This window comes from Vicugna pacos, chromosome 31 (assembly GCF_048564905.1).
Source record: "Vicugna pacos chromosome 31, VicPac4, whole genome shotgun sequence".
Classification (NCBI taxonomy): domain Eukaryota; kingdom Metazoa; phylum Chordata; class Mammalia; order Artiodactyla; family Camelidae; genus Vicugna; species Vicugna pacos.
The window spans coordinates 15,963,423-15,976,077 of NC_133017.1; the positions used below are offsets into that span (position 1 = coordinate 15,963,423).

The 12,655-nt window shown below is 46.8% G+C and overlaps 1 protein-coding gene across 3 annotated transcripts in view; it reads right to left on the bottom strand.

Moving 5' to 3' along the window:
* Positions 1–12,655, bottom strand: part of MSRA (methionine sulfoxide reductase A) — a 285,156-nt gene that overhangs the window by 56,410 nt on the left and 216,091 nt on the right. Inside the window, exon 6 of one of the 3 annotated variants that reach the window (XM_072952598.1) lies at positions 2,267–2,447. The exons of 1 other annotated variant lie outside the window; for it this stretch is intronic. In XM_072952598.1, the coding sequence (XP_072808699.1) occupies positions 2,385–2,447 (63 nt within the window). In that variant the 3' untranslated portion in view covers positions 2,267–2,384. Of the gene's footprint in view, positions 1–2,266; positions 2,448–3,163; positions 3,204–12,655 lie in introns of those variants that run through there. One more of the 3 variants, XM_072952599.1, reaches the window with a different exon arrangement.

Genomic DNA, 12,655 nt, shown 5'->3' on the forward strand with positions numbered 1-12,655 from the left:
GAAATGCAGTTTCCTAAGACACGTTACAAGACATGGAAAATAGCTGCCTATTTATTTCTGTTTATCACTGTCCTGCGTGGGAGTCAAAAGAATCTTCCAGATGGAACTCTGTCACCTGCTTGGCATCTTAGAAACTAGAAGGGTGGGCAGCAGCAGATGCAGGCACTGAGGGAGGAATAGTCACTGGTCTTATCTTCCGGATGGGCAGCCCTTCTATTGATCTTCTTCCGTCAAACATACAGGGGTCCTTACTTAAAGAGAACAGCAGAGCTAGAAAGAGGATACTTAGGAAAGCATTAGGGAACAGACGCGGCCCGGAAAAGTGCATCTGGACCCAGGGAGGTGGGCCAGGCTGTTCTGCAGGAGACGCTGACCGCTAGTTTTAACACACGGACCCCAGTTTCCAATACCGGAAACGCAGGTGAGGGAAAAGTGTTCTCCAAATACATCATTCAGGGGCCTGGTGGCAATCAGGAACAAATCGGCAGAGCAGTGTTTTTCCTTCATTGATATTCTGGTGAGCACGCTTAAATGGAAAGCCGGCCGCTGCTGAGCGGCTTTTTATTAGCAAGGCTGCAAGAAGCAGCACTCTCCTGTCCAGAAATGCGCTCTTTGCAAAGGCCCGTTCTCCGGACTCCTCTGAGCAGCGCTGGGCCTCGCACTCTTTGTGGCGCCGTGAGCAGTGCGAGCGCGAGCGCAGGCGCTGGCCGAGGTTCTGGCCCCGAGCGGAGAGGGAGGGGTGCCGGGGCTCTTGCTCGCCTCCCCCGCCCCAGGGGAGGCGGTGCCCGGAAGGCCTCGGACTGCGGAAGCGTCCCCCAAAGGCAGCTCGGCTGCGCAATGAAGAGAAGGCGACGCGGTGCTGATATACTGCGAGGCGGAACTGATTTTTAAAATAAAAGAAAAAGATAGTCGAGCCCCCGTCTTCCTCCTGGTTGTTGACTCTCCAGAACACTGGGTCTGGCGCGGGTTCTGATCCCTGGAGTTGGAGGCACGTTTGATTCACAGACTGCTGCGTGTCTGCACCAGATGGCCTCGAGTTAATGAACACAAACTCATCCCTTTTGCTCACCAGGGAAATGTGCAGCTCAATCTGATTCGTACTCTCCAACTAAAAATATTTGAGTATTTTTAGGGAGCATTTTACTGAGACAAAATGGCACTTCAGGAAAGCATTAAAAGAACAGAGACAAACCAGCACTTTGCAACTGCAATCCTCCTCGACACGTTGAGAAGCCATCTCTCAGATCAGTCTTTGACCAAAATGAACATGACATGCTAGGAACTGCCCAGGAATGACGGCCCCGTCCTGTCCTCCGGCCTTTCTCCCCTTCTCCAGTCCCTCTGCCCTGCCCCCAGCTGAACCTGTGGTCCCAAAGCACAGCGTGGAACTCCTTCCAAACACAAGACAGTCTCCTCTGCATGGGGAGAAAAACGTTTCTCGTAGAGAACACACAAACACACACACACAGTCTTATAGATTCTTTTAATCTATATGCTCTTACCTATAACAACTTTAGGAGTCAGAAAAAAATTCATTAGCTCTCAAAGATCTCCATCTTGTCCAGTTGGGACAGAACTTTGTCCCACCAAGTATCTTCCTGGTCACCACCACCAGCAAACAAAACAGTAGACTCCTCATAAGGAATCAGGAAACAGGAAGGTGTTTGTATAGCTCCCTTTCTCCCTTCTCTAAACTCTCACATTTCCTGCTGTTTTACTAAATCTCAGCGATTCAGCTCACGAACGTGAAAGCCATGGCTTCCCAAGTCAGCTCAATTCTCCCAGCAGAGCCAACAGCCACACAGTCGAGTTCTTTGCCCGTGAACTGTGACCGTGCATCCAAGGTCCAGACCAAGTCCTTACAGCCTTGACACCTGGGTCTCACCTGGGAGCTGGTTAAAAATGCCCAGTCTCAGGCCCCGTCCCAGACCCACTGAATCCAAGACTGCGTGCATTTCAGCAAGATCCCTGGGTGACTCCTACGGAGATGAGCGCTTGAGAAGCACGGCCTTGCTGTCACCTCGTTATGTGTAACAATGTTTGAATCCAGCTCACAAGCGTTCTTACAGGCTGTTCGGTCTTAATGGGGAAGGAGTTTAATCACCTAATCGTCCTGATAGCTTCCAACTACTGGGTCTGAACAGAAACCTTTGACTTTTTCATAGTGATCATCTTTACAAATAGAAGTCACTCTGCTGTTCAGAAGGAAAAAAAAACTGCCGTTCATTAAATTACACAGTGTTCTTGGTAGAGATTTGCACAGGGAGGAAAAGCATACTGTTTCTCACTTGAACGGATGAGCCTGGAAATAGGGCGTCACTACGAAGAGGAGATAGACTCCCAGTGAAGCATCTCCAGCTGCCTTTGGCAAGATGTCTCCTGACTCACAGCCTTCTCCTGCTCAGGCAGCTTAAGTGGCGTTCTCTTTCCAGCCAATTCTGGAGCAGCTGCATAGAAGTAACAGGAAATAATGGTTTTGTGCAGTGGTCTAAAAACACACTCTGTGTCACCTTCATGGAGGCCATCGGTAGGAAGGGCAGTGAGAAGGCCACTGTTGGCTCCAGAAGCTCCCACGTAACCCGTCCCTGCCAGGTCGACTGCAGCAAATGGCTGAGAAAGTCTGACATGATGTTTGGAACCAGAAGAGATGCAGGGAAGGCACCCAGGAGGGAAGCTTGTTGCTGTGAATGGAGGTGGAGGCAGTGGCCTCTGTGCGTGCTGCTGCTACAGAGAGGTGGCTTGTAGGGGCCTTGGTCTCAGTGCTGCTAAGCACACTGGGGCTGCCAGCTACGGGGACAGGTCATCACGCCTGGGTCTGAAACAAAGGAGGGTCTAGTTCCAAGCCCACTCAGCTCGGGGCCCCAAATTTCTGACCCTGCCAATTTGAGAGCTGCTTTCTGGTCCGAGTTCAAACGCTGTGGCTCCTACTGAGTTCTAATTTGGTGAAACAACTCCGCTGGTTCTGGACTCATTTATCTCAGAAATCCCCCCCTTACAACAGAATCACAGGATGTCACGGTAGAAAGAACTGCCGATGAACCTCTTATCCAGGGGTTTCAGACTCAGATGCTTTCAGAAGGAAGGAAGGACAGTCAATGCGTGACGTGAGGAGGACCCAGAACGGCTCGGTCCAACCCTGTGACCACTGGACACGGGTGGCGACTGGATACTTAGCGTGTGACTAGTTCAAACCGTGAGGTGCTCTAAGGAGAAAACACAAAGGTTTTCAAAGGCATAGAAGGAGAAAAAAATGTAAAAGAGTTCACTAATAAGTTTTTTATAAATTACATGTTGAAATGAAAATATTTGGGATCTGTTGTGTTAAATAAATTATTCAAATTAATTTCACTGGTTTCTTTTTAACGTTTTAATCTGGATGCTGGAATACTTTAAATTCCACGTGTGCCTCAGATCTGTGACTGACATTGCACGTCTGTGGGGCAGTGCCGGTCGGAGCAACGGGGAAGGCTGGAGACCACCGCTGACGGCAAAGCGGATGCCTTTTGAAAAGCGTTAAAATTCAAGTTTTTTTTTAAAAAAAAAAATAGAAGAAAGAAGACTCCAGTTTTCTGTATTCCACTCACAAGCCACTGTTTTATGACTAACGATTTCTTTAAAAAGGGAGGCAGTGTCCCTGCCACACGGCTAGTTAACATAAAGACTCAAATGAAAACCTAGGTCCCCGGTTTGCCTATGGAGGCTTCGTCAACAAAGTCAAAAGCTTAAATGGCAACTGGAAGGAAACCTGTGGCCTTCCTTTAGTCCCTCTACCTGTCTGGGATTTGTACCTGTAAAATGGGAGGTGCTATGGTCTGAATGTTTATGTTCCCCCCAAATTCATCTATTAGAAACCTAAGTCCCAAGGTGGTGGTGTTAGGCGGCGGGGCCCCTGGGAGGCGATCAGGATGTGAGTAGCCCCCTGCAGGAACGGGCGGGTAGAGCTGCCTCACCCCCTTGGCCACGTGAGGACGCAGAGAGTAGTCTGCCACCTGGCAGCGGACCCGAGGTGCGCCTGGCCCTGTTGGCCCTTGATCTTGGACTTCCAGCCTCCAGAGCTGTAATTAAGGAAATGTCCATTGTTGGTAAGCTGTTCAGCCTGTGTCATTTGGTTACAGCTACCCGAAGGGACTAAGACAAGGGGATACATGAGAAGGCCCCTGGACCCCTCCCCGGGCGCTAACAGTCTAGCATTCACGGGCCTCACACAGAAACTGAGGGCAGTGGAGCCAGAGAGCCCAGTGGGGAGATAGGAGTTCTCTAGGAGCTAAATGGTTAGAGCCTCAATCCTGTATTAGTCCCATTTTATTGAATAAATATTTACTGATTTCCAATAAGCGTCAGGCCCTGTGCCAGGCCTGGTGTGGTGGGAGTTAACAGAAGCAACGAAGGCAAGTCCTCCTTATTGTCAAGGAGCTGGAGGGAGAGGGAGACCTATGCTCAGGGGACATTACCAAGGTCACGGGTGCAAATGTGCAAATGTCAGCAAACGAGCGGGAGGCCCTGCAGCTGGGAGTTCGGGGCTGCATCGCTGAAGAGTCAGGTTTCAATTAAATCTTGAAGAATGAAAAAAAAAAAAGGGGGAAGGGGTAAAGATGTTCCAGGCAGAGGGAACAGTATGTATGAAGGCATGGAGTGATGCAACCAGGGAGGGTGGGGAAGAGCAGCGCAGGTCAGAGAGACGTTCTACCGCATCAGGAGTATGTCCTGTGTGCGTCACTGACACCATTTGAAACAGCCGCCTCGCCACTCACGACAGCGAAGATGGATCTGCTGGCAGTGCACCTGCTGATGCCTCCAAAAGCAACTTCTAGCTACAAACTTCAGCAACTGAAATAACACACGCATTCTGTTTTACTGGTAGCTGTGCTAATTGATGACCACCAGGTATAATTTCCATTATCTAATCATGTTCTAAAACTAATCCCCGTATTGCATATGATTATTCAGCTTTTGCAGGCATTCTTTTCATTCCGTTTTCGTAGGCTGGCATTCTACACGGTGCTGGCATTCTCTACGTTAGATGCAGAAATCCAAGAACCAAAAGACCAAGTTGGCAAGTTTTTTTAGACAGTGCAAGCCACAGCGCGCCCTTTTCCTCTTTTCCCACCACGCTGGCCTCCTGTGATACGCGCTTCGTCCTCAGCGAGCCTTCTCTCCCCCACTGCCCCTCAGGTCCCAGCCACCTGTTGGCCTCAAAGTCTTCCAACCTCTCTCCTTCCAGGGTACATATCACAGCAAGGTGTTCATTAGTAAGAAAATCAGTATTTTAGATGCCTTGGTGGTACAGACTGAACTTCCACTAAAGAGAAGCCAGTTATCTCTGGATACAACTGGGGAAATGGGCATTTGGCTGGCACAGACCTCAGAGGGAGAGCTCTCCTGGGGATAGGGCCACAGCGCTTACTCAGATACGAAGCAATTCACTGGCACTGCAGAAGGAAGGACTAAGTAAACACGTAATTACTCTGAGACTTTGTCTAGAGGAGCCCGTGATTTCCAGGGAACTCTCAACCGCAGGTCTGAACTAATCGATCCCAAGTCAATCTCAAGATGAACTCATTTTCTGCGAGGGCTGGCCTAGATGCCCAGACCCGCTGCATCACTCATTCATTCAACCAATATTTAATCTGTGCTCACTCTACATACAAGGTAGAGACCTGCCAGGGTGGATGTTTCAATGAGCGTGGCCCAGAAAAAGAGAGAAAACACATGCTTGGATAACTGCAACCCGGGGCAGGACACAGCACTGCCGTTGGGAGGGTACAAGAGAATGTCTGGTCATCCATTTAGGCTGCAGTGACGGCAAAGGCAGAACAGAGGAGGGAAGGGGAAGGCAGAGCCTGGAAAGAAGGACACATTGATCGGAAAGCCAGGTAAGTGTCGGGGAGCAGTGAGCGTTCTGGTGACAGAATCACTGAAGGTCATGTCGTACAGAGCTCTGAGCGCCAGGCTAGGAAGTGTGGGGCGACAGAAGGGTTTCCATGAGAGAAGCATAACTGAAGGGGACTTTGGAGCAGTGTGGACAATGGACTGGAGAGAGTGAGACTGGAACCCAGAGACCAGTAGGAGGCTGAGGTCACTGTCCAAGTCACAGCAAGGGTTGAGACAGGAATGGAAAGGAATAGACAGAAACGGTGAAGATAAAGATGAAGGAGACCCACTTTCTCACCTGGGCTAACCACCTAGAGGAGAAAAGTCCCTGTAAAGAAAAAGAGGTCAGACGTCCCAGTCACCCCCTCTGAGCCCAGCCACCAACGCACAGAGTCGCATCTATGAGCCCAGGCAAAAACCAACAAAAGGATCCAGCCAACCACAGAATCATAAGAAGTAGAAGGTCATTTTTGCCTTAAACTACTAAGTTTTGGGGTGCTTTGTTACACAGTGGTAAGTAACTGATACACGAAGGAAAAAGAAATGTGTCCGCGGTGGTCATTCACAGGCCCAAGAGAGGACCCGAGGTCCTCAAAGTCCATCATCATCATCTCATACAGAATATCTTGCTGAACTGAGCTTCCCTGACTTGGAAATCTGAGATTGCAATTCCAGACTCACTCACAATCACAATACTAACATATTTTTGCAGCAGAAATCTGTTGGCTTGCCTGTGAGGGCCACCAAGGAACAAAGCATTACATTTACATTTTCCAGATAAGAAGAACTGGGTCACCTCCCATCACTGAGCTCTCCCATGAACTGATTAGGAGACAATTAAAAAGTGGTTTGGGAATGCAATTTGCAAATGGATGGTGCTGCAGAAACACACATTTTACTTAGGGGGAAGAAAGAAAAAGGAAAACATATGCTACAAAGAAATTTTAATCTTCCTAAATCACGCTTCGCTCTATTCAACTGTAATAATACTATTCGTTGGCTCTTTACGAGGTTTCACACCACCTTGAAAGCACTGATCACACTGCGTGACGCACAGCACGGGTTGCTGGGTCTGACGTCTAAATTCCTAATAGCCGATGTTAGCTCTGCCTTCAGCCTGGTGGGAAGGCAGAGGGAGACAGCCTTCACCGGGAACATGGGATCCCTTGCTTCGCCCAGCTGCTGAGCTGGCCCGGATGTGGTCAGAAAGAGGAGGGGCTGAGACCAGAGCTGGCGAAGAGCCGCAGCAACTCCTAGGAGTGGTGGCTGGCACACTATCACAAAGGGACACCCCGATAGTTTGTTGTTTTCAAGCTAAAAGAGGAAAATACAAAAGTGACTGACAAGTCAGTGGGTTCCAGCAAAGCGGAGATGTGGTCAATGTTTATCGGATGCTTGCACAAGACACTACTCCCTTCTATACCTTATCTCATTGAATTTTCCCAGCAAGCCAGTGAGGTGAGTATTTTTATAGTCCACATTTTATGCGTGAGGACGTGGAGGGCAGAGGAGCTGAGAAACTTGCCCAAGGGCCCAAGCCATGCAGCTGGAGACAGGAACCCAGCTATCTTGCCCTTGAGCCTGAGCCCTAAGCCCCTGGCCTGAGACGCAGGGCAAGCCCAGGGATCAGAAGCTCTAGGCTGTAAACTCACTTTGGCAACTGGGCGCTGAGACCTTCTCGAAGGCACTTTCCCAGCTGTTTCGGTGAGGGGGTCAAAGGGCTCTGCTCTGACTGCTGTGCTTCTCCGAGCCAGATCCACGTGGCAAGACATACCCTGTGCGCTCAAGATCAGCAGTTCAGGGTGGGCCACGGACCCCCCGGTTGCCCCTAAGATTGTTTCCAGGGTCAACAAGGCCAAAACTATTTTCACAATAATACTAACATATATTTCTTTCTTTCCTCTCATCCCCTCATGAGTGGAGGTGGAATTTTCCAGAAGCTACATGAAGTGTGATGACACCACCACTCCGATGGCTAATGGAATGTGCACCTGTATTAAAAACCTCCGTTTAATTTCTAATATTGTAAATATCAACAGATGTAACCCTCAAAAACAAAAGTTCTTTGGGACCCTCATAATTTTTAGGAGTTTAAAGAGGTCCTGAGGCCAAAAAGTCTGAGAATCATTGCTCAAGGTCATGCCTAGAAGACCAGCGGAAATGAAATCGCCTAAAATCTCCAACACTGGAGAACAGAACTTAAGAACAAAAAGACCCGTTTGCTTTCACACAGCTGACTGCTAACAAGCCATTTTTAACTCCTTGAGTTGAGCAGATCCCGCTGACTCACACTGCATAGGACGGGGAGAGTGGGACACAGGCTGTTCCGTGAGCACTTTGTGGGCTATTCGTCCCTAAAATCCTTAACCCTGGGTGGAGAGCCCACACTTGGGAGGCGTAGCTTACGTCAGGGGCGAAATGTGTTGGTGGAAAGTGCGTTATAAACACACCCCAGTTAGCAACTGTCTTGCCCCACGCCTTCCCCATCAACAGCTGAGTGTTCGACGTCGGACCTTCTGAGCACATCGTTTGCCTGTGTGTGTTGATTGCTGATGTAACTGAAGATTTCAGGATAAACTGAGAATGACGTGCCAGATGCAAGAAGAGGAGGGAAGACAGTTGCTACGGATGAAGCCCTCCTGCAAACCGGGGGCCTGGTACCTGTCATTTCATTCGTTCTCCACAACCATCTTCCCAGTTACATGTGATCAGATCCATTTTGGAGATGAGTACATTGAAGCTAAAAGGTTAAGTGAGTCACCCAGGCTCAAACACCCAACACTGCGTCCTAAGTCTGGGGACTGAGGACTAAAGACACCCAAGAGTAAGGGCTCACCCACCACACTGAGGTCCCCAAACCTAGCTGTGCAGCAGAATCATTTGGGGAGTTTTAAAACATTCTGTAATTCCTGGCCCCACCCCTGAAGATTCTAATTCAGTGGGTCCATCCAGGGCTCCAGAATCCACAGAACCCTACAAATCCTCAAATTCTAGCCTGGCTTTTAAATAGCTGTACATTAGGTGGATAAATCATTTCACATTTGAAAGCCTTTTCCACACACTAACTACTGATTGGCTTTTTTTTTCAGGGCCTTTTTTCTCCCTGGACGAAACAGTACTTTTATTATATCATGAGCATTGCTCTCTACCTGAATGGGAGACTAGGTCAATAGATGCAGCCAAGCCGATGCAGAATGTGCCCCCAAGCTCTAAGCGGTCATGCATCCACACTCTTAGATTCTGATTTATGTGGGTTTCCGCCACAGCCCTCCCTGCAATATACAGGTACTTGGTAAACACTTCTGAATTGAATTGAAATGTGATCGTATATAATCCTCACCACTCTGTAAAGCAGGTTGAATAATTCCCAATGTGACGGCTCATGGTTTTTCCATGGTAAATTAGAATTAAGATACAAATCCTTTTCGATTGTCAAAATCTAGTTCAACAACCTCGTGGTGTTGACCTGGAGAGGGCTGGGCACTTTGGAGTCTGCTTGGAAGGACGAGGGGATGCACAGAGCTCTGCTGGGAACAGCAGCTGTGGCTCCTTGGTCCCTGGGAGCCACACATTCCCGCCTGTGTGCCACCACCAGTGGCCACTCATGGTCTCCTACCACACAGACAGGTAAGGGCCATGTGGGCACGGCCATCACCCAGCTGAGGCCAGGGTGGCACACAGCAGGCCGCAAGGGTCCCTGTGTTTCCTCTCTAAGTTGTCAGACAACCTGTAGTGAAAACCCCATTACTTTATGGGGGAAAAAAAATCCCTGACACGCAGGAACAGGGCGTGTGCTGAATTTCTTTCACTTGTGTTATACCAGTGGACTTCTAAACAGACCCCAATTTAAAAGTGGCCAGTTTAGGACCTGAATCATAAATGATGGCAATCCACGATACAAACTCAACTCTGATTTAAAAGATGGGTTGCCTTCTCAAGAAGTTATTTAGCCAGGAATGTTACAGAAAAGGGCCTGCCTCCAAACTGAAAAGAAAGGGTCGGTAATAGAAGAAGTTTACAGACTCCTACTGAAGCTCGGCCCAGGACTGAGGGTTCATAAGTTGTGGTTTTCATTCTAAAGCTAAGGGGCCATGTTGGCAATGGGTGACATAGAGGAGATAACCTACATTTCCACGTGGAAGCCACCCTCAACTTATCTCTGCAATCGCGTCATCTCCTTACATTAGAACCAGGTAAGGAAAAGAGTGTGGAGATCCGTTAAAAAACTGAAAATAGAGTTATCATACGATCCAGCAATCCCACTCTGGGGCTATGTCCACAGAAAACTCCAATTTGAAAAGATACACACACCCCAATGTTCACAGCAGCACTGTTTACAACGGCCAAGACAGGGAAGCAACCTAAATGTCCATCGACAGATGACTGGATAAAGAAGATATGGTATATTTTATACAGTGGAATATTACTCAGTGATTAAAAAAAATGAAATAATGCCATTTGTAGCAACATGGATGGACCTGGAGACCGTCATCATAAATGAAGTAAGCCAGACAGAAGGACAAATATCATATGATGTCATTTATACATGGGATCTAAAAAAGTGACACAAAAGAAATTATTTACAAACCAGAAACAGACTCACAGACATAGATAACAAACTCATGGTTTCCCAAAGGGGAAAGAGATGGGGATAAACTGGGAGTTTGGGACTAGCAGATACAAACTACTCTATACAGAACAGAAGAAACAACAAGTTCCTACTGTATACCACAGGGAACTACATTCAATATCCTGTAATAACCTATAATGAAAAAGAATGTGTTAAAGAATATATATATATGTATAAATGAATCACTATGCTGCACAACTGAAACTAACACAACATCATAAATCAACTATACTTCAATAAAAAAAGAAAAGAACAAATTAAGAACCCCAGGGAATGAAAAAAAAAATAGAAAAGGATAAAATGTCAGCTCTGCCGTCAAATAGAAAATGCAGTTTGCTATCTTTCGCTCTCCGCAGCCCCCATCCAGCTAATGCCTGACACACGCAGACCACTTTCCAAATTACAATCCTCTTCACACTTAGCATCTCCCTAGAGCCTCACACCCCACAACGTGAGCAAGTGGAACGAGGACTACCAGCCACGTTTCACAGATTAGGAAATTAATTTTAAAAAGTTGGCTGAAAGGCTGAAGCACCACAGAAACCCATCAGATGGTGTTAGAAATTTTCAGTCCAAGGCAGTGCTTCTCAGACATTTTTTGTCCGTTTTGACTTCTTTCCAGTGTTTTCCCAATCCTAAAATGAGTAGTTTTCCTTTCTACTGGAACACGATGACCCTGGCCCACCTTTCACTTTCTGCTGTGTTTCTCCCTCCAGGGCTGCATTCCCTGGTTCCTTTTTCACACACGATGTCCACACAATGACCAATGGATTTTCTCTTTTAACCCCACCTGGTCCCTCACACATCCTGTTCTCCCTTTCCTGACTTAAGAGTACTTTTTCTTCTGCTGCTCTTCAAGTATCGCTTCTGTTCACTTATTTTTGTCAACCTTCCACCCCCGATTTCCTAAGCTCGTAATTTACCTCTCGACTCTCACGTCCTCTTAGACTTGCATCAGAAACACACAGCTGCGCTGTCATCAATGAGCACATGTGTATTTTTAAGGGCCACTTTACAAACTGATTTAGCAGAAAGAGGGTACTTTGCTGAATACTAACAATGCTTTAATAACATTTTCCTGTCACAAGTGCTGGGTGTTAAACTCTGTGGATTTCCCAGACCACACAACCCCTTTTGGGTGAATATGTGCAAAAATAATAAATTAGCATTTCATTCAACTCAGTGTCTTTGGCGCAAAGAACAATATCCCTGAAACCAGGCTCCTTTTTCTCCCCCAATTGTTTTTCTTTCCTACTGAATCTTGCTACTTTGTAATAAAGTGTTTATCTTGGTAAACATGTTTCTAAAATTGTAAATGAATCCTCCTGGCAGGAAGAGGTCTGGTGCTTCCCTTCAAGAAATGAGAATGTCTAAATAAAATCAACATTAGATCTATACTCAGACGACTTTGTACATTGCATTTATTGCCCAGTAAGGAACTGACTGACAGTCTATAAAACACGCACAGAACGTAAGGTGTAAAGGGTTTAGCATCTAGCTCAAAACCCAAAACTGGGGGAGGATATAGCTCAAGTGGATATAGCTCAAGTGCATGTTTAGGATGCAGGAGGTCCTGGGTTCAATCCCCAGCACTTCCTCTAAAAATAAATTAAATCAATCAATCAATCAATCAATCAATCAATCAATCAATCTACTTCCCCCATTCCCACCAAAATAAAATAATTAGGTAATACAATGATAAAAATATTTTTTAAAAACCAAGGCTGTCCTTTAGTCTCCTGGCATATTCAGGTGCGCGATAAATCTTTTCTGATAAAACTTCAAGCTCTAATGCCAACCCAATTGTCTTACCACCATTATGTCATACAACCTAAGAATTGGTGAGGAAATTAAGGGTCATATTATACAACCGTTAATCATGTGACTAAATACTGTTGAACTAAATATTTTAGAGGAATTTCTTCAGGTAGATGAGTCTAAAATTATGGATAAGAAAATAGAGAAAAAAGAAAAACCTTGCCATTTTTTCAATATAGAGTAGGCAGCTACTCCACGTGATGGCTAATGGTCTTATTCCTGTGTCTCCGGTAAATCATGATCACAGACCGTGCAGATTTCTTACCAGTTCAGGGAGTTCAGACCGATTTCCTTTCCAGCTGTTTAAATGGATACCAGGAACTTCTCTGGCTTTTA